At 32.6% G+C, this 26,269-nt stretch overlaps 1 protein-coding gene across 1 annotated transcript in view; it reads right to left on the bottom strand.

Moving 5' to 3' along the window:
* Positions 1 to 26,269, bottom strand: part of TBCK (TBC1 domain containing kinase) — a 240,904-nt gene that overhangs the window by 132,887 nt on the left and 81,748 nt on the right. The window contains exons 10-18 of the mRNA XM_008581170.1: positions 24,998 to 25,136; positions 23,009 to 23,108; positions 12,723 to 12,772; positions 12,436 to 12,565; positions 11,600 to 11,698; positions 9,888 to 9,950; positions 9,249 to 9,375; positions 7,983 to 8,033; positions 6,514 to 6,597 (exon numbers count right to left, since the gene is read on the bottom strand). Coding sequence (XP_008579392.1) covers positions 6,514 to 6,597; positions 7,983 to 8,033; positions 9,249 to 9,375; positions 9,888 to 9,950; positions 11,600 to 11,698; positions 12,436 to 12,565; positions 12,723 to 12,772; positions 23,009 to 23,108; positions 24,998 to 25,136 — 843 coding nt within the window. The remainder of the gene's footprint in view (positions 1 to 6,513; positions 6,598 to 7,982; positions 8,034 to 9,248; positions 9,376 to 9,887; positions 9,951 to 11,599; positions 11,699 to 12,435; positions 12,566 to 12,722; positions 12,773 to 23,008; positions 23,109 to 24,997; positions 25,137 to 26,269) is intronic.

Genomic DNA, 26,269 nt, shown 5'->3' with positions numbered 1-26,269 from the left:
AAAAAAAAAAAAAAAAAAAAAAAAAAAAAAAATAGTATTTTCTAACCTATAAGTGATCAATGTAGAGGTAAATGCTATTCTTTGAAAAAGAAGTCAAGATATTTATGAAACTTTCCCCTTAAACTTCAAGTTAAGTTTATTACATTACTGCACAAAATCATATTTAATAAAATTTTTCTGCTTTTTAATGAAACCTTATACCTTTTTTGTAATGAGATATAAAATGAAAATAAATTGTCCTTTTCCCGTCCAACCTCTGTATTAAAAATTCTTATTCGTCTCTTTTAAAACAACTTCTTTATTACATATTTTAAAATGGCTATCTCCCCATCAGTGCAAGAATTTCATATGACATTATCATATTTTTGTACAGCTGTTTATAAATAAGCAAACTGTTTTTCAAAAAAAATTATAAAATATACACAGACATGAAATTTCAGAAAGACTTATGTATGGATATCCTTATTTTCTCCTTGCCGGCCAGTTTTTCAGCTTTCACTCTTTTTTTTTTTTTTTTCCTTTTTGTCTTTTTTCGTGTCCGGCAATGGATCGCAAACCTCGGCGCTGCGCCCGCACCTCGCTCAGCCAGTGAGCGGGAACTGGTCTGTATGTGGGATCCGAACCCTCGGCGGGAGCGCCACCACACTCCCAAGCGGCACACTGCAGCAGTGCGCCACCGGGCTGGCCCCAGCTTTCACTCTTTTAATTGGGGTAAAAAGGAGATGAAAGATGATAGGCAAAGGATTTAAAACAAATGGTTTCCTCTGCTCACAATTCAGATATGGCATTCTCATTTCTGTAACTATCTGTTATTTTCCATCAGGTTGGTAGTTTATCCTGAAGACCATAGGCAGAGTCATAAATTTCTTATCAACTAAGAATGTGTCCAAGCCAAATCTTTTGGTGACATGTTGACTCATAGAACTCAAGAGAAGCAGTTATTTTAATGCAAATAAACTCAAACTAGGTTCCATTACAAGGTTTTCCAGTTGTAAAATTGACCTACTTACTAAAGGCACAAAAACAGGCACATACTTTTATAACTAAATGGGAAGAGGGGGTTCAACAGAAGAGAAAGGAAAGAGAAAAGTAATATTTAAGGCTACATTTGTGAGCTGTTTTCTTTTTAACTCATATCCCCTTCTCTGGTTAAAAAAAAAAAATCTGCAAGCAAACTCACTTAATAGCTCTCATAATATTTCTAGTAAAGGTAGAACATTTTCTGTTTCAGGAAAATCTCCTTAGTCACATGACACAAGACATTCTTGAAATGGCAAGACTGTATGCTCAGTGTATTACCTACTATCTTCAAATACCATTAACATCATCAATTGCAAAAATGTGCACTGAACAGGAAATATGCAATGCACTGCTTTTCTAAAAACACAACCCTTGTAGTAAAATTGCATATTCTCTCTCTCTTTGTTATTCTTTGGTGGGAAAGGAGATTTATTTTATTTTTATACCCCATATTTGAAAACTGGACTTTGTGTTTGTCTGCCTTCCTCCTAATCCTTCAACAACTTATTAAATGTTTATTTGTAGTGTAGCCATATATCCTAGTTCGCCTGGGAGAGTCTCAGTTGGCACCTGTATACCCAATGTCTGAAGCAGTTAGTGCCCCTTTTAACACTCAACAATGTCTTGATTCAGTTATATAGTCAACCTAGCTATATATGGCACTACATTAAATGCTAGGGACATCACAGTGAAGAAGATACCACTCAGAAAATTGGGACAATTTTGACTCAATTTTAATTCCCAGATCTATATGGTATCTCCTTCTATCATTTCTTTTGTGACTTGTAGCAACCATATCTTCCAAGTGTGAATATGCCTCGGTTTTATAAAACAGTACAAGAATATGTTTAATGTTGTGCCCAAATTTTATTGGCCAAATTTGTGCTGCCCCTTTATTAACTGGCCTGAAACTGCCTTTCTCTTCAATAGCCTCAGATATGCCTGTCCTACAATTTATAAATCTGTTTTCCAATATTGCTGAAACTCTAACAACAGAACTCTCTCAAATTCCTTCATCTTTTTCAAACCAATTGGTACTCTAAGATTCTGAATCTTAGTGTAACTTTAGTAATCTCAGATAATCTAGAGAGCCAATCCTGAGTTGTTTGGTCAGTATATTATTATTTTTAAATGTTCCTGTGTATTGATACTCTGTCAACTCAATAGCAATGTTGCTGGCAATAATTTCTTGGTGCCAAAAATGATAAAAATTCAGAAAATGAAATTTCTTATATTTTAAAAATACTGTCAGGTCTTGCTTAAATAGACCATTTTTCTACTGATCTATAAGAGACAGCATTCATGACTTATAAATATGTAAATATTATATTTTAGGAATAACTTTAAAACAGAAGATTTTTAAGTTCTATTAGTGTATAGCTATAAATCTTTTTTTTTTTTTCAAAGAGAAATCAAGTGGCTATTGAACATAGAAACTTTTAATTTATGGAAAGACAATTCAAAGATTAAGAGAATATGTAATTCTACAATTAGATTTTGTGGGGTTTCTTTTCTCCTTTACCTTTTATTTATTTATTAATTATTGTAACATAGTTGTTTGTGCATATCTGTGGGGTACAGAGTTGCATATTAATACCTGTGTGCAATATGTGATGCTGAAATCAGGATAATTAGTATATTCAACATTATAAAATAATAATCATTTTTCACGGCCCTTTACCAATTCCGCCCTTACCCCCCCCCCCTTGCCATCCCTCTTTCCCACCTCTGGGAAAAGGGGAGGGGAGTAAGAATTGATCAGTTTCATATGACTTCAGATTTTCCCAAAATTTGTGGAGAAGAAAGTATGCATGTGCTATTTGCGCTAATCAAAAATCCATGTTACTTTGAAGTTTAAAGCTTAAAACATTACAAAATAGAAATGGGAAAAAAAAAACAACGAAGGAAACCAATAAAATGAGAGCTGAATATTCCTAGTTCCAAACATAAAATAAACCTTTTGTTTTTAGAAAGTAAAGCACTGATCTTCCATCATATTTTAGTAACCAATAATCAGTGTTCTGTTTCAGCTTGTTCTTAACTCTCAATCCCTTTCTTTCCTACCCTGCACCACATTTGACTACTAGCTATTTTATCAACCTATTTTGCAGTTTTTTACTGCAGTCCTCTTCTTTTTCTCTGTCCTATGAAGGTCTTTTTCTTTTTCATCAAGAAAATTCCTATTCAAACTTCAAATTTTTCAAGTGTTTCCTCTTATGAAACCTTCTCAGACATGCCCTCTCTTCTCTGTGCCACCAAAAAAAAAAAAAAAAAGAAAATTTTAAAAATAAACTTTTTCATTTCTGGCTCTATCCTCATATTTGTAGTACATATACTCGTATCATTGACTTATAATTAGCTACTTTCACATTTATTTCTCACATCATGCCATGAAATTCCTTAAACAAGTGATTTATTTATCATTAAGAACCTTAATTCCATAAGCAGTGCCTGGTAGAGTGTCAGTGCAATTACTACTGAAAGACTAAATTAACTATAACTATGCTTTTTGCTTATATAACACACATGGTCAATATAAAAATTGAACAAATGATTTAAAATACTTTGTCTATTTTTTCTTGGGGAAAAAATGCATGCTACATTTTTCAGCATAATTTTAAAGAACATTATTGTAGCTTAAACAAGGCTCAACATTAATTACTAATTCAAGATTCAGATACAAATTTATAGAAAATACAACTGAGAGAATGGATAATACTTAGAGAAACAAGCATTAAATAATTGCAGAGAGGTCTTTTAATTATAATATTGGATGTTAAAATACATTACTGAAAAATCAATCAAGATAAATAAAAGTCTTTTGGCCTTTCTGAGCAGTCTCTCCAAATTCATAGTGTACACGATGATTTCTTCTCTATTTCATAAATTAAACAAAATCGTATCTTGCTTATTTGTATAATAAGCTTTTTAAAAGAAGTCTTCAGTTAAAAAGTGTAAAAACTCAATCTTTTTCATGTTGAAAATTCATTATCAGTATACAGTACAACATACACACCCATCTGAGATATGAAACAATTAGTGAAAAAGAAAATTCCTAGAGGCAAATAATTTCTGTACTTTGTAACAGGAATCTATACAGAGCCAAAATAGTAACCAATGTAATAGAAGATATCCACTATGGTGCTCTGAGAGCTGGCCATCTAACCAGGCACACAGTCCAGCCACCTAATACATAGTCTAACAAATTCATTTTTTTAAGTCCTTATTTTTTTAATTGCTTATTTGAGGATTCCTCAATATTTTCATCTTTCTAAAGTATAGGAATCTAGATAGGCATTCTGCTTTAATAGGGGCCTGACAAATTTGGAAAAGGATGATTTCCAGGCTTTCCTGTTTAAAAGTTCAGTAAATATTATATTTTCATGTTAACTTTAAAAATAACAGCATTATATTGCTGATATTTAACTGAGGGTTAAGAAATCATCTTTTTGCTTGTACTGCACAAATATTAGCCTGATTATTTTCTATCTTTAATCTTTTCAGTTTGTGTTTGGTCACTATCTGCCAGATTATTTCTAGTACACAGTTTCTGAAATCGCCGGTATCATCCAAGATGTTATTAAATCCACTCATTGTGGTATTACTGGAATCTTAAGGAGTACACTGTCAATTCTATAAAACATCACTGAACAGGGAAATAAGGGAACTGTGAATAAATATGGGACACATCCCTATTAATAATGTACAGAACACAGCCTTATAAGACATCACTTCATAAATTCTCTGAAGAAGGTATTACTGACCCTTGATGTTAGATGGCCTTACTAAACTAACTTACAAGCAAAAAGCAATTTCCTTCCTATAAAACACACTCCTCCTTAGTTATAAAAAGTGAAAGCAAGAAGTAATGCCTTCTAAAAACATTCTAGGAAACACAATGTAGAAATGTGCAGGGAACTGTGTATATCCATTTCAAACCAAACCATTTCAAAATACAAATACAAGTCAACAGAGTTTACATTTCAAAACGAACAGAGACAGTGAATCATTATTTCAATTTCTAGCACCTATCTACATTGTAGACACAAAGAGATATATGAATGATCACATGACTCAATTTGCTTATAAATACAAAATTTAAAAAACTTTTGTTTTTCTCTATACTTCAATGTAAATGATGCTGAAAAAAAATGTTTTTATGTGCTGATCTATTTATCCATATTCATTTCCTTCTCCTACTTTTAGCCATTTTATCTTTTTTGTTTACATTTCCCTTTCTGCTTGCTTTGTAATTATTTGCTCATATTGACCTCTGATACTCTAATTTTATACTCATTTTTAACCAAGTAAGAATATTTCTAATTAACAACCTAACTTGCAGAATTTTTGGTGAATCAGACATAGCCTCTAGCTTTCCTACTTTATTCAAAGTGAACTATATCAAACCATAACGATATAAATATAAATAAAACACAGCACCAGCTTCAAGTTGATTGAAATTTAGTAGAATGAATAATGTATAGGCAAAAACTTTAAATCAAGGGGGTATATGATAACTGTCATCAAAACAGTAAATAGGAGCCTATATGAGCAGTCTTACAGTCTGTTCTAAAAGAAATACAAAACTGTAAGAAAATTCCCTGCCCTTAAAATATCAAGGGGGTATATGATAACTGTCATCAAAACAGTAAATAGGAGCCTATATGAGCAGTCTTGCAGTCTGTTCTAAAAGAAATACAAAACTGTAAGAAAATTCCCTGCCCTTAAAATATTTAGGATCTTGTTGAAAAGGTAAGACATAAAACAATATGTAATACCATAATAATAATGGTACTAGCAAAAAAATAGTAATAATAGTAACAATAACAATAAGAAATAAATAACACTTATTGAATATTTCTTTGTGCCAGGCATTTATAAATTTTATCATGTTTAACTTTTACAACCATCTTTTTATTTTCTATATGAGGAAAATGATACCTAGAGAACATAAGTTACTTGTCTAAGATTACACAATAAGTAATGAAGCTTAAATTTGAAATGTTTTCCTGACTCAAAAGTGCATATTTTTAACTTGTTATACTTACTTCCAAAAGTTCAGAAAATTATTTTAGAAATTGGAATGTGGCTGAAGTTGTGCTGAATGAATTCACAAATGGGTTATATTATGATTTGGACTCTACTGACACAATTAAACAATGTTTAAATTTCTTACCAATTTACAATAGGCTTGCTCCATGTTGAACATTTTTGTGGGCAATTTTAATTGTGAGAAAGACAAATAGCAGCCTGATTTTCTTAAGCTAGCATATCTATACTTGAACTGAATTGAGATCAGATATTAAATAATCGTTAGAAAAATATCTTCGTAGACTTGTAGGAAAGACTAAACTTTCTGATCTCTCATCATGAGATTTAGTGATGGATTATCACCATATTTTATTGGGTCAAAATCATAAATTTAATCAAATATTGGTTAATTTTGACATAAGTACTTTTCTTGAAAAAAGACAAGGAAAAACATTTGCTTACCTTGTATTACATGAGAGTTGTCTTTCAAAAAGAAGTTATACAGGTATTTGGGAATAAAGGCAGACATACACGCATAAGCCAAAGCTAAGAAAGAACAAGGCAAAGGCATATAAAAAAATTAGTTAATAGGGTACACAACAAGCAGTTATCAGTAATCACTCAGCACACATTCCTTTAGTTTACTAGTAAACAACCATTATGGTAACAAGTGCTGGAAACACAAAATTAAGGGGAAATAAAGACTTTGCTTTAAAACAGAAAATATTTTGAACAACAAAAGATACTCATCCTAGTGACTTCAATTTCAAACTACTGTGGCAATTGTAATTCTGCAATAATAAAAACCTTTATTACCTAAACTTTATGTTTTTAAAAATTTCTTAACATGATCATGATTAATAAGCTATGCAAACTGCATGATCCTTAATTATTGCTGATGCAAACAGGAGTCTGAGAATTTTGGATTTGGGAATACTGGTTATAACCTGTACTTTCAAACACAGATCCCTTACTATTCTTGAATTGACATGAGTGATAAATTGGTTATGCCTAACTGAATATAGCAACACCCCTAGTCTAGACTAATGCGTGAGGATATCAGAGGACAGTACATTTTTAAAACCATTCATATAGCAAAATTCCAGTTCTCTGAGATTATGCTATCGCTACTCAATTCCAGAAATCTATGTGAATTCTGATACGAAACAGACAAAATTTGAAAAAATGGAGATTCTGAGATTAGGCATCTAAAATTTCATGCTACATATGGTAACATGCTTTATATGTGATATCATTAGGGATCCGGAATTTGAGTCAATTGAATCTAACAAATATTTATTGAAAAACCTACAATACAAAAAGGCATTACAGCAGAGGGGCAGAAAATGGAATACTAGTCATAAAAAAAAAAGCTGTTAAAAAAAAAGGGTTACATTAGTACGTAAGTAAGTAGAATGTAGAATACAAGATAGACACAAGATAACTTTCCTGAAAAACAGGAAATACACTTTGGCTGTATGGGTTCAGGAAGAATAAGAAAAAACTTCATTAAGGAGGTAGTGTTTGAAATGATAGGCTTTGTAGATATAGGATTAGGGAGAAACACAGCCAATATTGATTTCTTTATAAATTTTTTAGAAAGTATACTTAGACTAAAACTAATCTCTAAAGAAGTCAGAATGTTTTCCGAGGTTTCATAAAAATTGTCACCAAAGTAGGTAAATGCATTTAGAATAACCAAATTCCTAACAAATCTCTAGTCACAGCCCAGTCATAACTGAAACTCTACAGTAACAAATTAATCCTTTACACCCTCTAAAATGAGTCTAACAAACATTATTTCACAGAAATTTACAGTATCTACCAGGGAAAGAGCAAGAACCTAAAACAAAAATAAAAACCTTTCATGTTTGAATCAAATATTTTACAATAATATGCACAATTATTATTTAAATGATAAAGGAGCTTACCTTCATTATTGAAATTTAGATACAGGAATGGAGCACAAAGTGAGTCAAGACCTGATGCAGAGGGGTTGAGAAAAAGGAGTCAAATGAATATAATACAGGAGAATTGTAGAAATATACATTAATGAGTTCTCTGTATTACCTTCAAATAGATTAAACATTTTAAGTATTATCCATTCAGAAATGTATTACTTCATGAGTTACTGTGAGGAGTAAATGATTGTGTCTGGCACATAGTAAGTGGTCAATACAAATCAGTTATTATTATTATTACCAATATTATTATGAATATAATACAATAATGGAAAAATGTAAAAAATGTTAGGAGACTTGGGATATGGTTCAATTTGATACTAACTGTGTGATCTTTGCAATTACTTAACTTCTTCATGCATATTTTCTCATCTAGGAGATGGAGATTTGCCTTATGTTTTTTTATTGGGATTATTAAAAAAAATCCTTTAAAATTTTAAAAGTTGTGAAGTGAAATACAAATATATGACATAGTTCTTTTATCAATAATAATGCTGTTCATATGTTGTTATGTTGACAGAATGCACATAAATTTACCTGTAATTGTTAAGAGGATATAGAACACCTCTGAAGTAGATAGAGCTCGGAAAAAATAATAGCTTCATTCTAAGTATGGTCAGTGAAAAATAAAGAATTGAAATATAAAAACTATTGCTCATAACATGTTAAAAAACTGGGCTGGTGTGCATTGGGTTTCTTGTTTGTGAATTTGTCAATAACCACAAAAATAATAAAGACAAAACCTAAAAATCAAGGATCTAGGTTATTAAAGGTAATAGGGAAAAATACAGAAAATAAATAAAATGAGTGGTTCAGGATCATACTCTACTTTAATTCCTAATAACCATGACAAGCATAAATTAAAAATTATTAAATAGTAAGAATCTCAACTAGCCCAAAATTATTTATGGCATAAAATTATTTTGTTATTTGCCTAAGTGCTAAAAAATGTATCTGCAAAGATTACAATAGCACCAAATAGTCTTTTTGTTCTCCTAATCAATGTGATAAGTTGTTTCACTTTAAATATCATGCATTTAAATTAGAGGTACTAGGCATTAGACAAAGTTTTTAAAAAAGTCCTCATATAAAATCTTTCAAAAAATGAATCAGAGCTTAAAATTGACTTTTCTCAAAGCCAAGGATGTTTCGACATTTTTATTTTAATTTTTAAAATTGTATTACGCAACAAACTCCTAATACTCCAACAAGACTCTTAAAAACTAAAAAAGTTACCTTGCCAATAGACAAGATCAGGATGAGATACCACCCAGGCTTTTAATACACGCCTAAATTTTGCATGACCTTCTGGTGATGATAACAGTTCATCATACTGATGACAGCGAGGAATATCCACTTCGATCTGTAAAACAGCAAAGAAACAAGGTGGAACTATAATAGTCAGGGTGAACCCCCAATAAATCATTAATGCTTACTCTTTAAATGAATAAGGAAGAGGAGATATTATAATATGAATTTCAGAATAAACCACCTTTATAAATCTAGCATCTAAAGTTTTTAAATATTTTATTAATCTTCTAGAAACATCCAAGAAGTTACATGTATACCAAAACAGTAAAAACAGACCATTTCTTTTTAAAAAGTGTGTATTAATATAGTTTTCAAAAACACCTTCCTTTACAACCTTGTGTAAATAAGTGGTAAATTATTCAGAAGAAGAGTTACAATTATTTTAAAAAGGTTACTTGACCTAAGTCCTTCAAGGTGTTGTTCTAACTTACTAATATACAAGTGTAAGAGTTTTGGGAGTGGTTTAGTATTCACAATGAAAGGAAGAAAATCTCTTCATGCCCTTCTAAAATTTAAAGATTTGGTAGAATTATCCTAGGTTGCTTAAGAAAATCTAAATCATACTTGTCTATCTGTAGGAATTGGAGTGTCTTTATCAATTGAGTCATACTTGGCATGAATAGCCCCCTGCAAAAAAATAAGAGAAGATCTATTAATTCATCATATCCATAATAAAACTGATAATATAGGAAAAGTCTATTTCTTATAAATATTGATCTTTGAAAACCTACCCAACTACAGATAGGCACATTCGAACCCAAGGTATACCTCAAGAAAAATTCTCTACATTTTTGACAATCGGTGATGAAGATCTGTGATAAGTGATAGTCTGCCATTTTGCTGAGGCAGATCCATGAATTACGTCCACCAGGATGAGTCACTTGGCTAGTGAGCATGCTTAGTCAACCTCCCAGCCTCCACAACGCAACATTACTTTGTTGTTCTCTATTCATTGTTATCTCATAAATAGCAACTTTCATGAAGAAATACAATTTTTTGTGTGTATGGCGAGGGGTTGTCCTACAAGAAATTTTCTTGTTAGCTGGTAATGAAAGCAAAAATAAAATAAAATTGTTCAAAAGAGTGGTAGTTTTGCACCAGAAAACAAAAGTTTGGGGTAAATTAAAGAGTGGATATCATGTAATTATAGAATTATTAGGGACTAAAGGGGCCATTTACATTTTTCAGTTATAGTGGTACAGAAGGAGTAACTGAATAAATTACTTCAAATTTTGGTCATGTTCTAAAGGACCAAGCATGAAAAAATTCTTATTATTCTGGCTTACAATCATGGTAGAGACAGAGCCAGGAATCTGGGTTCAAAATCTGTCATTATTTGCTATATCAACTTTTTTGGGACATCTATTTAATGAGAGATTTGAACAACCTGACATCAGTCGTCTTGGACTTTCACATTATATGATTCTACAATTCTAATGATTAATGTATGATATGGAACAATAGGCATTCTTGTAAAGTAACCAATCAAATTCAAAGATATTCTTAGACTCTCATTCTCAAGGGAATCAGGAATGAAGAAAGGAAATTCTTTCAACAGAGTTGAAAAAGACCCAAAATAGCTGAGGGAATTAAAAAACAAGAAGGGGTGTGGTGATAGATATCTATAAGAGGAAGATAGGATGAAAAAGAAATTGACAGAAGATGAAAAAAACCGGCAGAGATTTGGCCCATTATCATGATTGCTGTCATCAGAGCTTTCTGTTAGTACTGCAAGTCAGCCTAATAATTTTGTGACACCCCTCCTTTTCTCAGTGCCATAGATAAAAGTATTGTAGAAGACAAAGTAGCTTTTTCTTTTGGCAGCATGGTCAAGGAGGAATAGGTGTACCAAAACCCACTAAATTATGTTAGTAATTTTGACAAGGCACAAATTGGACTGAAAGATTTCCTCAGACTTACACAAAACAACTTATAAGTAGGTAATCATAGTGCAAAATAATTATACATTATAAGCAGGGCTACTACCTATTTGTAACTGATATATATTTTAAAAATATTCTCTGATTTTAAAATAATAATCAAGATATTTTTCTCTAAGAATCATTCAATAAAATATTAAACACCATAAATCTAACACACTTTGAATTATCTATTCTATTTTTTCCTTTATTCCCTCCACTTAAAATTACCAAGTATGCCAATACTCACATTTTACCATATAAGTTTCCACTAACTTGAAAAATATATATTCAGAAAGCACTATTGCTGTTCACCTTCTCTTAGTACTATTAATTAGCTTTTCTTTTCTTTTTTACCTCAACTCCCAGAAGAGCAGCCCAGGTTAAACCTCTCATAAGAGGAGGAATGTCAACTCTTGCTTCTTTCCAGATTTGATTTTTTTTGTATGGATAAGCCTATGATATGAAGAAAGAAATAAAAAAAAGGTCTCAAATCATTAAGTGCCATCTTTTAGTCTAGACAGTTCTGAATATACTAGTGTTAAAGATGAAATGACCTGCAGTAAATTTCTAAGTATCTGCAAATTACTGTGTGTAGAGTTATTAATACATATAAATAAGCAGTAGAATGGGTCCCTAACCCCTTGCAAAACTTGATACAATCAAAAACAGGAGCTGATTCTACTTATTTTTTAATCCTTCCTCTTTGTTTTACTCAATTCACATTTATTCTAAAAGAATGAGAGTTCCAATCTCAGCATACCTTTGCTTAGTTTGCTAATTCAGTATGCAAACAAACCCTATTTTAATTTGTATTTTTTTCATTCCTAGTGAAGATGAAAATTTAAAAAGATTTACTGACTAATTGTATTTGTGCTATGTACTTTATCCATTTCTTTGTTTCAATATTGATACTTTCTCCTATTAATTTTTTAAGTCTTTAAAAAGTTAAGATATTGTTCCTTTGTGTACATGATTTTGCATATATTTCCACATCTTGTTTTTACTTTTTAGTTTTACTTACTGTGAACATGTACCATTTTTAAAACTGATGAAAGTTAACTGGAAAAGATGGTTCATAAAAAGTAGTCTTCCCATGACATCAAGATTCCCTAAGAATTACCAATGAAATTTTTAAAAAAGGGAGAGAATTGCATATGGGCTATTAACATTTTATACATTAGAATCCCTACCTTTAGCAGCCTATCAAAGAGAATAATCCTGTTTAGTTGGTACTCTGTGTCCCTCTCTCTGATGATTAAAGGGAGAGTTGCAGCTGCAGACAACTCATTATTGCTATTTGAATGAGGTAAATTAGACTGGCTATAAAAGAGAAAAGCAAAAAAATTGACAAAAGTACAAAATTTTAATAAACAAAATGTTTTTATATTCTATTTAGAAATTGCTTTTTAAAAAAGTGTACAAACTTCTTACAAACCCAACAGAAAAAAAAAAGTAAAATGAGACTATAAATACTCACTCATCTTCAAGTAATGGGTAAAATGCTTCTCCACCAACATCTTTTAATCTCTGAAAATTTAAAGACAAGTATTTATGTATGAACATTTTAGGCAGAAACACTGATTTGCATTTAAAAAGAAAAGTAACATAAAAATTATAAACTTATAAAGGTAACAAGAAAAGTATAAAATAGAATCTAACAATTAGTTCTTATCATAAACATGAAAACATACTATGCCCCTACTGATTAAGGTTTAACTATAAAAAATAGCTTTTCACTTTTTTTTTTTACCTCTAGGTATTGCTCATAAATCAGACACCTATCATAATATTTTTCTAAACACAATTCAGAATTACTAACATTAGTATAATTCTTAATAAATAGATAAAGTATTTTTAAATCATATGAAGAAAGACTTAAAAAAGAAGTACTCTTTTTATATATATCGATTAATAAGTCAGATTTACTTTTGCTTTGGCATAATACAAACTAAGTCAAAAGTAAAAGTGCTAAGAAAAGGATTCTAAAAAATTTCTCATATCATACTTGGAACATATATAAACTGACAAAATTTAATTAATGATTTTTTCCTTCAAATCTTTGTAATATATGTTGCTCCAAATAATAACATTGCCAGGATTACAGGTATTCTTCAAAAATGTTAGTGGGCAAGCAGCAGTAAAATATAATCCTAACCATATCCTAAGCAGGGTGATTAAAGTTAATGCCATCCTGCTTGCTGCTCTGCTCTTCAACTTGAAGGCAGAGTATCTGCTCCTAAGGGGATTAACACAAAAGTTCGAGCTCTGCATGTAGCCAGCACTGATCTTCTGTGATTAGAGTCATTGTGTATCCATGTAAGTTATTCCCAGAATTGTAAAAGTCAAAGAAAAATCTTTTACCCAACACTGAGAATTTGGAAAACTGGATTTACGCCTAACTCTTCTCTTAAAATTGATGTGCTATGCATTTACATTTAAATCTCTAGGTATTTCCTTCATAGATTAAAATTTTAAGTAAAGAAATAAAATATTCCCAAATTTTATGACATTATTTGTACATACAGCTTGTTAAAATTTAGCTTGTACTATCATGAATGTTATAGATATCGTAAGTATCTTTTCTGTTTGTCCTTTTTTTTTTTTTTTCATTTCCGGCAACGGGATCGCAACCCTTGGTGTTGCGCCCGTACTGCGACCAGCAACGGGATCGCAATCCTCGGTGTCGCGCCCGCACCGCGACCGGCAACGGGATCGCAACCCTCGGTGTCGCGCCCGCACCGCGACCGGCAACGGGATCGCAACCCTCGGTGTCGCGCCCGCACCGCGACCAGCAATGGGATCGTAACCCTCGGTGTCGCGCCCGCACCGCGCTCAGCCAGTGAGCGGACCGGCCTCTATATGGGATCCGAACCCTCGGCGGGAGCGCCGCTGCACTCCCAAGCGCCGCACTCTACCGAGTGCACCACCGGGCCGGCCCTGTTTGTCTTTTCTAATTAAAAATTTAGCACATTAAGGATTATAAAAGGGCGAAAATCCTTACAAAGAATCATTTAAGGTGAAAATTATTATTTGCTTTCTATATTATTTTAAAAATTAGCAAATTAACATTTCTAAATAATTATAGAAAAAAAGTATTCTAAATTTCAAAAGTAGAACTATAAAGGAATTCAGACAGTAGAATTAAAGCTTTAGATTCATTTAAGTGGGATTCATAAAGCTTGGATTATATTTAAATTGAAGAAATAAATTAGGAAGAAAACAAAATCAGTTGAAGCCATATATTTTGGATGTACTTTATTGTTTGCTGCCTTGTATTGTTTCTTATTTTGCCATTTTACACATCCTTTCTTTCAAAGAGATCAGAAATTCAGTGTATTAAGTAGTAATAATCATATATTTTAATTTTCTGTTGCTGGCATTATGGCAGACAAGAGATTCTAATACCCTCCTACCACATAACATGTCAAATATTAAATGGTTGGATAAGCCTAAATAAGTAAGGAAAATGCAATAATAACAGAGAGATAACCAGGTTGATAATAAAGCTGGGCTGAGAGAGAAAAGAGGTAAGCTAGTACTCAAGTATACTGATTAACTGTGGCCTAGAGATTCAGAGCATAATGGGACAAAGGGTTTGGCACCTGCATAGCAGGAAGCCACATTGGAGACGATCCTGCTAAAAGCATGTAAAGAAAAACTGTATGTGTGTGTATGTGTGGGGGGTGGGGTGGAGGCAGGATGGAACAACAGGAAAAAGTACCTATTTTAATAGCCTTGGCTATAAATGATAGAAAATAAAAGGCTAGGACTTCCATTTTCTCACTCAACATGAAAACAGCTTGGAAATCTTGTGGTTCCAAGGCAAGTCACTCTTGCTCAAACAAAAAGAAAAAGTTGAACAAACTGAAACTAAAAAAAAATCTTAGATCTATCAGAATCACAGCAGAATGCTTTCCTAAAAACTAGAGGGACAGGCAAAGACAGAAAATCACAGCTTACCAGGAGCAGATGCCACTGCTAGAGCCTGGTAAAAACAATTAAAAGGTAAGTGTGGTATATATACACAATGGAATACTGCTCAGCCATAAAAAAGAATGAAATTCTGCCACTTGCAGCAACATGGATAAGTCTAGAGAAAATTATGTTAAATGAAATAAGCCAGACAAGGAAAGAGGCATGTTCTCACTTGTAACTGGGAGGGAGGGAGGGAAGGAGGGAAGGAAGGCAGGCAGGCAGGCAGGAAGGCAGGAAGGAAGGAAAGAAGGAAGGAAGGACCAAAACAATAAGTTGAACTTTCAGAAGGGGAAAACAAACCTAAGGATACTGGAGATGCGGGAGGTAAGGGAGGGTTTGGGGAGGAATAAGATGGGTAAAGGGCATAAAGAAAAATCTTGATTTGTAATAATAATATGCTTATAAAAAATAATAAAATTTTAAAAATTAAAAACAAAAAGGTAATTGTTTAATACCTGCAGACTGAGCACAGACTAACTTGAGAGAGAAACTTCTGAATGCCTAGCCTTAAGGAGGCTACCACACCTCAATGAGATTTACCTCAATTCCCACAAGATTCTCAGGGTGAATAGCTGAGAAAAAATGCCCTAATTCTTCCTGCAGGAGGAGGGGAAAAGTAACCAATTTGAAATACCTTCTTAGTACTCTGCTTTCCTTAACGAAGGCCTACCCTCAAGAGAAGCTATTTCTAGATCCTCACCAACATGGGTTTTACCAGAGTCTAAATAACTGTTTAATATGCTAAGGGCTGTAATAAAAAGTGGAGAGTATGCAAGAACAGATGGGTAATGTGAGCAGAGAGATGAAAATCCTAAGAAAGAATCAAAAGCAAACACCAGAAAGAAACAACATCTTGAGAGAAACAAAGAATCCCCTTGATGGGTTCTTCAGTAGACTGGACATGGCAAAGGAAAGGATCAGTGAGCTTGAAGGTAAGTCAAAAGAAACTTTCAAAACTAAAATGCAAATAATCAAAGAGGTGAAAGATCTCTACAATGAGAACTACAAAATTATGCTGAAAGAAATTACAGAAGACACCAAAAGATGGAAAGACATTACTTGTTCATGGATTGGAAGAATTAAGACAGTTAAAATGTCCATACTACCCAAAGTGATCTACAGATTCAATGCAATCCCCATCAAAATACCAACGACTTTCTTCACAAAAAATAGAAAAAAAAAAAAATCCTAAAATTCATCTGTAACAACAAAAGACCCAGAATAGCCAAAGTAATCCTGAGCAAAAAGTAAATAAATAAATAAATAAAACTGGAGGCATTACACTACCTGACTTCAGATTATACTACAAAGCTATAGGTACCAAAACAAGATGGTACTGGCATAAAAACAGACACCTGGACCAATGGAACAGAATAGAGAACCCAGAAATCAACCCAAGTAATTACAGCCAACTGATTTCTGACAAAGGTGCCAAGAACATACACTGGGAAAAAGACAGCCTCTTCAGTAAATGGTGCTGGGAAAGCAAGATATCCATGTGTAGAAGAACGACACTAGACCCATACCTCTTGCCATATACAAAAATCAACTCAAAATGGATTAAAGACTTAAATGTAAGACCTGAAACTATAAAACTCCAGGAAGAAAACATAGGGGAAACACTTCAGGATGTAGGACTAGGCAAAGACTTTATGAATTAGACCCCAAAAGCACAAGCAACAAAAGAAAGAATAAACAAATGGAATTATATTAAACTAAAAAGCAGAAGCACAGCAAAGGAAACAATCCACAGAGTGAAAAGACAACATACTAAATGGGAGAGAATATTTGCAAAGCATACATCTGACAAGGGATTAATATCCATAACATACAAGGAACTCAACCAATTACACAGTAAAAGAACAAATAACCCAATTAAAAAAATGGGCAAAGGAACTAGATATTTTTCAAAGGAAGACATACAAATGACCAACAGATACATGAAAAAACGGTGAACATTACTAATCATCAGGGAAATGCAAATCAAAACCACACTGAGATATCATTTCATCCCAGCTAGACTGGCTATCATCAAAATGACTGAGAATAATAAATGTTGGTGAGGATGTGGAGAAAAGGGAACTCTTCTACACTGTTGGTGGGAATGTAAATTAGTACCACCACTATGGAAAACGGTATGGAGGTTTCTCAAACAACTATAGATAGAACTACCATACGATCCAGCAATACCACTTCTGGGTCTATACCCAAAGGAATGGAAATCATCATGTTGAAGGGATACCTGCACTCCCATGTTTATTCCAGCTCTATTTACAATAGCCAACACATGGAACCAACCTAAATGTCCATCAGCACAAAACTAGCTAAGGAAAACATAGTATATATACACAGTGGAATACTACACAGCCATAAAAAAGAATGAAATTCTTCCATTCAAGCAACAGGGATGAGCTTGGAGAAAATTATGTTAAGAGAAATAAGCCAGACACAGAAAGAGAAATATCACATGTCCTCACTCATAAGTGGGAACTAAGAAACAAAGAAAGACCATAATGAAATGTTGAATTTTCAGAAGGAGAGAACAGACCTGTAGTTACTAGAGGTGGGAAAGGGGGAGGAAGAGGGGAAATAGGAAGTAACTGGGTAAGGGTCACAAAAAGTAATTATGATTTGTAATGATGAACATGGTAATAATAATGATTTGATCATCACATACTGGACACCAATACTGATCGTCAGCTCTGTACCTCATAAATATGTGTACATAAGAATATTTAAAATAAAAAAATAAAAGATAAATATCATGCAATGCAAAAGTAAGAATTTCTGCCATATATCACCTTTCATGAAACATTTCAAATAAAATTTGTACCATGCAAAAAAACAGAACAAAAAACAAACAAAAAAACCCCCTACTAAAATGCGAAGAGAAGAAAAGAATGAAAAAAAAACAGAACAGGATATTCAAGAACCATGAGACAATTACAAAAGGTGTAATATACATGTAATAGGAATAACAGAAGAAGAAAGAAAGAAAGAGAATAAATATTTGAAATAATAGTAACTGAGAAATTTCCAAAATTAAACAGACACCAAATCAAAGATCCAGGAAGCTCTGAGAACACTGGCAGTATAAATACCAAAAATATACACCTAGGCATATCATATTCAAACTACAGAAAATGAAAGACAAGGAGAAAATCCTGTAAGAAGTCAGGAGAAAGAAAAGTACCTTACCTATAGAAGAACAAGAATAAGAATTCCATTGGATTTCTCCTAAAAAAAAAAAAAAAAAATAAAGCATGCAAGGAAGAAATGAAGAAAGCGAAATATTTAAAGTAGTGAAAGAAAAAAACTCACCAATCTACAATTCTGTATCAAAAGTAAAGGAGAAATAGATTTCCTTAGACAAACAAAAATTGAGGAAATTTGCTGCCAGCAGACCTGCCTTACAAGAAATATTCTTTAGGGGGAAGGAAAATGATATAGGTGAGAAATTTGAATCTATCTAAAGAAAGGAAGAGTTAGAATTTAGAGAAGGAACAAATGAAGGAAAATATCTCTTTTATTTTTCTTATTCTTAACTGATGTAGAAGATAAAAGTATGTTCCAAATAATAATAGCAACAGTTTCTTTAGTATTACCCAATAGATAAGTGAAATTACTGACAGAAATGTACTAAGGGATGGGAGGAAGGAACTGGGAATACACTATTATAGAATATCTGTACTATCTGGAAGCATAGTGAAAGTGAATATATTATTTGTGAGTGTATATTATAAACTCGAAGGCAAAGACTAAAAAAATTTTAAGAAGAACTATGATATGCCAAGAGAGAAGAGAAAACAGAATCATGTGAAATGCTTAATTAAAACCAGAGAAAGCAGAAAAAGAGCAAAGAAGAAGAAGAAGGAGAAGGACAACAAAAGGAACCAGTTAATATATGGTAGACATCAATCTAATATATCAATAATCACTTTAAATATGAAGTCTAAATACACCAATTAAAAGACCAAAACTGTCAGTATGGATACAGAAACAAGACCAAACTATACATTATGTACAACAAACTCATTTTAAATATAAAGACACAGACAGATTAAAAGTAAAGGGGTGGAGAAAGATATACCATTCTAACAATAATCAAAAGAAAGCTGAAATAGTTGTTGAAGATATGGTAAAATAGTGGTTATAAATTTCTTTTCAGACACAGACAGATTAAAAGTAAAGGGGTGGAGAAAGATATACCATTCTAACAATAATCAAAAGAAAGCTGAAATAGTTGTATTAATTTCAAACAAAGCAGATATCTAAACAAGGACAATTATATGTGCCAATTCCCTGAAAGATACAATTTCTGAAAACTCACACAAAAATCTGAGCAGACCTATATCTATTAGAGAAATTGAATCAATAATTAATAACCTTCCTTAACAGAAGAAGCACAATATGAGCTCACTGGTGAATAATACCAAACACTTAAAGAAGAAATTATAACAATGTCTTCCAGAAAATAGAGGCAGAGGGAAGACTTCCTACCTCACTTTTCTGAGGACATCATTACCTTAATACCAAAATAGACAATAACAATTCAAGGAAGAAAAACCGCAGACCAATCACTTTCATGAGCATGATGCAAAAATCCTCAAAAAAATGTTAACATTTGAATCCAAATAATGTGTAGAAAGAATTATACACCATAACACCAAGTGAATTCTATTTCAGGTATACAAGGCTGGTTCAACACCCAAAAATAAATTGACATAATCAATCATGTCCACAGGTTAAAGAAAAAAAAAAAAATCCTATGATCATATCAGCAAGTGCAGAAAAACATTTTACAAAATCCAACACCCAACATCTTGATTAAAACTCTCAGCAAAATCTAACATCTTGGTAAAAACTCTCAGAAAAATAAGAATAGAGGGGAACTTCCTCACTCTGATAAAGAACATCTACAAAAACATACAGCTAATATTATATATAATCGTGAAAAATTGCATGTTTTTCTGCTGAGATCAGGAACAAGACAAGGATGTACCCTTTCACCACTTGTATTCAACATTATATTGAAAGTCCTAGTTAATACAATAAGACAAGAAAAGGTATACAGATTAGGAAGGAAGTAACACAAGTCTTAGTTCACAAATGATATGACTGTTTATGTAAGAAAAATCCCAAAGAATCAGAAAAGAAAAACAAAAATGCAAAATCCACCTCCTGAAATTTAATTAATGATTATAATAAGGTTGCAGGATACATTGTTAATATATTAACATTGACAGTTTTCTTATATATTAGCAATAAAAAAATGGAATTTGAAATTAAAAATACAGCACCATTTACATTAGCACCAAGAAAAGAAAAAAAAGAGAGAGAGAGATACTGAGGTATAAATCTAATAAGGTATGTACAAAATCTATATGAGAAAAATTACAAAACTCTGATGAAAGAGATCAAATAAAACACAAATAAATGGAGAGATATTCCATGTTCATAAGCAGAAAGACTCAATATTGCTAAGATGTCAATTCTTCCCAACTTGATCTACAGATTCAATGCAATCCCAGTCAAAATTCCAGCAAATTACTTTGTGGACATTGACAAATCTATTACCTGAAGCAACAGAAACTCTCTCTTAATGCTGTGGGGAATGCAAATGGTATGTTACTTTGGAAGACAGTTTGCCAGTTTCCTACAATCCAGTAATTGCACTTCTAGGTATTTACCCAAATGAGTTGAAAACATATGTCCACACAAAAAACTGCACATGAATTTTTTGTAGCAGCTTTTTTTATAACTGCCAAAAATCTGAAACAGCCAAAATGTCCTTCACTAGGTAAACGAATAAACTGTGGCACATCCATACAATGGAATATTATTCAGTAATGAAAACAAATGAGCCTCAAGATGTGAAATGATATAAAGATACCTTAAATGCATATTGCTAAGTGAAAGAAGCCAATCGAAAAATGCTATTTACATATGTATCCAAGTATATGACATTCTGGAAAATGCAAAACTATGAAGACAATGAAAAGATCAGTGGTTGCCAGGGGATCTGGGGTGGTGTGGGAGTGGGATGGAGAAGAGAGATAATCAGGTGGGGCACAGGGGATTTTTAGAGCATTGAAACTGTAATGGTGAATATATGACATTATACATTTGTCAAACTCACAGAGCTATACAACAGAAAAAGTGAACCCTAAAGTAGACTATGTACATTATTTAATAATGATGTATCAATATTGATTTGTCAATTGTAAGAAATGTACTACACTAATGCAAATTGTTAACAGGTAAAACTGTGTAGTGAGGAGCTGTATGGAAACTCTACATTGTGCTCAATTTTTCTGTAAACCTAAAACTACTCCAAAAAATAAAGTCTATTAATTACAAAAATCACACATACATATAACACAAACATATAATACATACATACATATATGAAAGAAAAAGGCTCCCTGAGAACTCGTGTTCCCTTGCTGACCTTAAAACATTCTATTTACAAGAGCAAAAATAAGATACCTTGGAATAAAACTGATAACTGATCCGTAGACATTAAGAAGAAAATTGACATAAAATAAGACTTAAATAAATGGCATTTCTATAGCATGTTCAAGAAATAAGACTCCATATTTTAAAGATATCTGTTCTCTAAAATATTACCTATAAATAAAATGCAATTCAATAAAAATCGTATAAGTTGTTTTATGAAACTCAATAAGATAACTATAAAAATCAGCTAGTAAAACAACATGTTAAAGTACTCCTATTCTATTTTGAGGACAATAAATTGAGGATCTTCTCTTGCTAGACATCAAGATCTCAAACAAAACTATGGATTAAAACAGTATGGTATCAGCTAAGGTTAGACAAACAGGCCAACAGATCAGAATACAAAAGCCCAAAAACATATCTCCAGGTATATACCCAAAAGTGGATAGTACAGATCAAAAAAGCAAAGAATAAACTATTTAATAAAAGTTACTAAGACAGGGATTATTTCTTATCAATGAAATATGATGTTGGATACCTTCCTCATAATTTACTCAAAAATAAATTCCAGGTTGGTTAAAGAATTAAATGTGGAAAAAAATTCTTCAAATCTTCTAGAAGAAAATACAGAAAAAAAATTTATACTCTTCATATAACGTTAAACAAGTTACAACAAGCAAAATATACCAAATGAAATATACTCACCTATAAAGGAAAACACTGATAAAAATTTACAATCCTGTTTATTAAAAGACACCATCAAGAAGTTAAAGGAAAAGCCACAGACTAGAAGATATTCACATAAACATAGCCAACAAAGAAACAATATCTGGAATATATTTTTAAAAGTCCTCAAATCAATAAGAAATCACTCAACAGAAAAACTGACAAAAGATATGAACTAGTAACATACAGAAGAGGTAAGAAAACAGCTAAAAAATGTGAAGAGACTCACAGTAGTACTACAAATCAGGGAATTAAAAATTAGTATTATAGCAAAATACCAATCCATAACATTAAATTAACAAAAAAATTTATAAAATTTGATAATATGAAGTGTTGCCAAGTAAGTGGAGAAATAGGAACACTTATCCAATGATGTGTGAAAAGATAAAGAGATAAAATCATTTTTGTGAACAATCAGATAATACACATTAAAGCTGAAGTTGTATAGGTTTTATTTTCCAGCAATTCCACTCTGGGGCATATATCGTACAGAAACTCTCCCATATTTTATGAAATCAGGGAGGAATACAAGGGTTCATGTGTATCTGTAAGGTTTTAGTTAAAAAAAAATCTAAAGCAAATTTGGCAAAATATCATTCTTACATTTCTTAGCTGGCATAGTGACAATGTCACAGTGGTATCATCTAAAAGTGAGCTTCTATCTCGACCTTGCCCAAAACTTTCACCATCTTCAAACAGAAAACTGAAAAGAGATTTTAAAAAATAATTATTATTATGAGCATACAAAATCCAATTTATTATTTCTTCTAGAAAATAAAATTTACTCTAAGTCATCAATTCTTTCATCAAGAAAGAAGTAAATTTTAGACTAGGTGATTAATAAAAAAATGTAACTTGCTGGTTGAAATTTCTCCAAACAAGTCTCATTTTTAGATATCTCTTGAGTTGGTATGAATATAGTATAAAGAAATACAAGGCGTCATTTGCAACTCTTTGCTCATGCAAGTTCAGTACTAAAATTATTATCTTAATAGTATTCAAATGTGCTCTTGAGAAAGTTTATTTGGGTGAAAAATGATAAAGGAAAGAAAAAAAAAAAAGAACATTGGATGACAACCTCTCAGGAGAAAGAATATTGAATAACAAATGCATGAAAATTGTTTAGAATTTCAGAGGATTACTTTTAAGAATCTATATATCCTTTAGACCATTTCTTCATGGAATTTCCATCATCTTATTTCCTGATTTTCTACTTGATTCAATGTATGACCAGCACAATTGAATTTAATATTAAAAACCGGTTTAAGAAGGAAAAAGAGTAGAAAACTAGTAGCCTATCCAAATAATTAATCTAAAAAATTAGCAAATGAAGAAAAAAGAAAAAAACAAGCAGATAATTCCTATAGTTACCTACAATGATCAAATCTAAGTCCTAAAGTCTAAAATTAAAAATTTTAAGTCACTGGTAGAAGCTCAAGAAATTCAGGTGTATATTTTTATGAATAAATATGAATAGTGATGTTATAGTAATGACAATTTTGGTCCTTAGGGCTGTAGAGTTATTTAACTTCCAATCTAATTGCAGCATGGTATCTTATGCAGTTTCCCAGACTTTTCTCAACTATGACTAAGTACAGTGATGATCTCTAGGACACGGACTGAAGCATAGAGTTTGTTTCCATTTACAAATATATTTTGGAAAAAAAAAAACATAGTTCTTCAAAATAGGCACACTGGCCTAATTTATTAACTGTCTTGAATATTCTGACTTGTATACTTTTCTTTAACATCAATTATTACAAGATGTTCCATAATACTAACTTTACTTCTGAAGGAGTGAAGGATCTGCCATCTCAAAATATGCTCAATTGGTATACTGATTATTTCAAGCTGAAACACTGAAGAAATTGTAGTTTTAGAAAAAACCTAGTTGACTTGTCTTTTCCTTCATATAGCAAGCCATAAAGATTCTTTTGGGAGGAGTGCCTCCTGTGTGCAGGGGTTAGAGACTATTCCTTATTACTGGAGGCTGGGATTTGGTACTGCAACAGCCCCGAATAAATTAATTCTCTAAAGTAACCATTGTCTCTCTCTATATATATCCTAGTGACTCCTCTAGAATGTACTACCCCTACCCAGATCCTCTTTGTCCTGTCCTTTCTTCACATATTTATTGTTCTCTGTCTAATAAGTATAAAAGCATGTTGCTTTGGCCACTTCTTTGGACTTTGCTCTCATGTGCAGATCCCCATGTACATGAAAAACTAATAAAATCCATGTGCTTTTCTTTGTTAATGTGCCTCTTGTCAATTTGGCTCCTAGACAGATCCAAAGGCCACATAAGAACAGGTGGAGGTGTTCTCTTCATTTCCTACACTTCAAATAGATCATAAAGCAAATTATTTATTAAAAGACAACATTCATTAAAAACAATAAAAAAAATACTGATGGGAACTCTGCAATTAGAAAGACTGCCCAATTGAATGAGGCATTGACGCTGACTTTCAACTGACTCCCATAATCACTTAGTTGGGATGTCTACCAAAAAAAGAAACTTTTAAAAAAATGTTATTTATTACCAGATATATATTTTTTTCATTTTCATTTCCAAGAGAAGTTTTCCTTCCTTACTTGGGGAGTGTGCAGATGGGTGGTTTGGATCGAATGATTTCCTTGTTGACCAGCTCTTTCTCCAAGTCACCTCCAGCCAAACACCAAAGGTAATAAACTTCTTCAATAGATCTTTCTGCCAGGTAATCACTGTTTATATCTATTAATGACAAATCATAGCAATTACATTTTTTGCTTTTATTAAAAGTCAACTGACAATTAGCTGACTTTCTTAAAAAAAAATTGAAAATTGAAGAACAGACTTCTAGTTTAGGGTTCTGTACACAAGGAGCTTGGAAGTCACCAGTCCATCCCAACAAGTAAATAGCTTAACAGACAGAAAAATAAACAATTCTTGGATCTGAAAGAGACGTGAAGGCACGGGACAAACTGCTGCCCCCAACATTAGAGAGATATATAGGAGAATACAAGGAGTCACAGCTTCCTGGAGCAGAGACTCATAAGCAGAAAACACCTCAGGAACCAGTGCCTGGGTAGAAAAACCTGAACTACAATAGATGCATTGCTGGAGGCTCAGTGTGGACAAGTTTGAGAGTTAAAAACTCCAGGGGGACCTAGTCATGGGGAAAGATGGGGGGGCACACTTTTGTTTTACTTTCAGTTTGACCAGATTCTCACAGTAAATACTGGAAAAAAATGCCCTCGTGCTTTTGGCAGTGGAAGGAGGAAAAGGAATTACTTTGAAACATGCCAAGCACTCTGTTCTTAAAAAGGCCTGCCCATAGGAGAAACTATTTAGTCAGAGCCTAACTTACTGGGAAATATCCAAAATCAGAACCTAAACCTGGGGGGAGGAAAACAACCCAGTTCCAGCCAGCTCTAGCCTTCTATGTGGTGGTAAGGAATGGAGATTCTATAGTCCTATGATTAAGTCTCAATCTTTTAGTAAGACTGCCATGCTTCCCTGCCTGAATGTGAAACAGGATGACTAGAATGGGCTGGAGTTGCGTATTTCCCTTCTCCCACATGGGGAGGTATGCCATGACTGGCAGATTCTGAATCATCTTCTGTAATGATCTGAATGCTCCTGGCTGAAAATAATATCCTACTAAAAGTGGCTTATATAATAAAGACATTTATTCATATCTTCTAATTAAATCATAGGTACAGGGTCGCTCAGGGTCCAAGCTTGTTAAAATTATAGACCCATTTCCTACATTCAAAAGAGAACAGGGCTGGCCCGGTGGTGCACTGGAGAGTGCGCTGCTTGGGAGTGTGGCGGTGCTCCCGCCAAGGGTTCGGATCCCATGTGGAGACCGGTTCCCGCTCACT

The sequence above is a fragment of the Galeopterus variegatus genome, unplaced genomic scaffold, assembly GCF_000696425.1.
Source record: "Galeopterus variegatus unplaced genomic scaffold, G_variegatus-3.0.2 Scaffold2287, whole genome shotgun sequence".
NCBI lineage: Eukaryota > Metazoa > Chordata > Mammalia > Dermoptera > Cynocephalidae > Galeopterus > Galeopterus variegatus.
The sequence above is the reverse complement of the archived record's forward strand: the minus strand, read 5'-3'. Positions and strand labels throughout refer to the sequence as shown.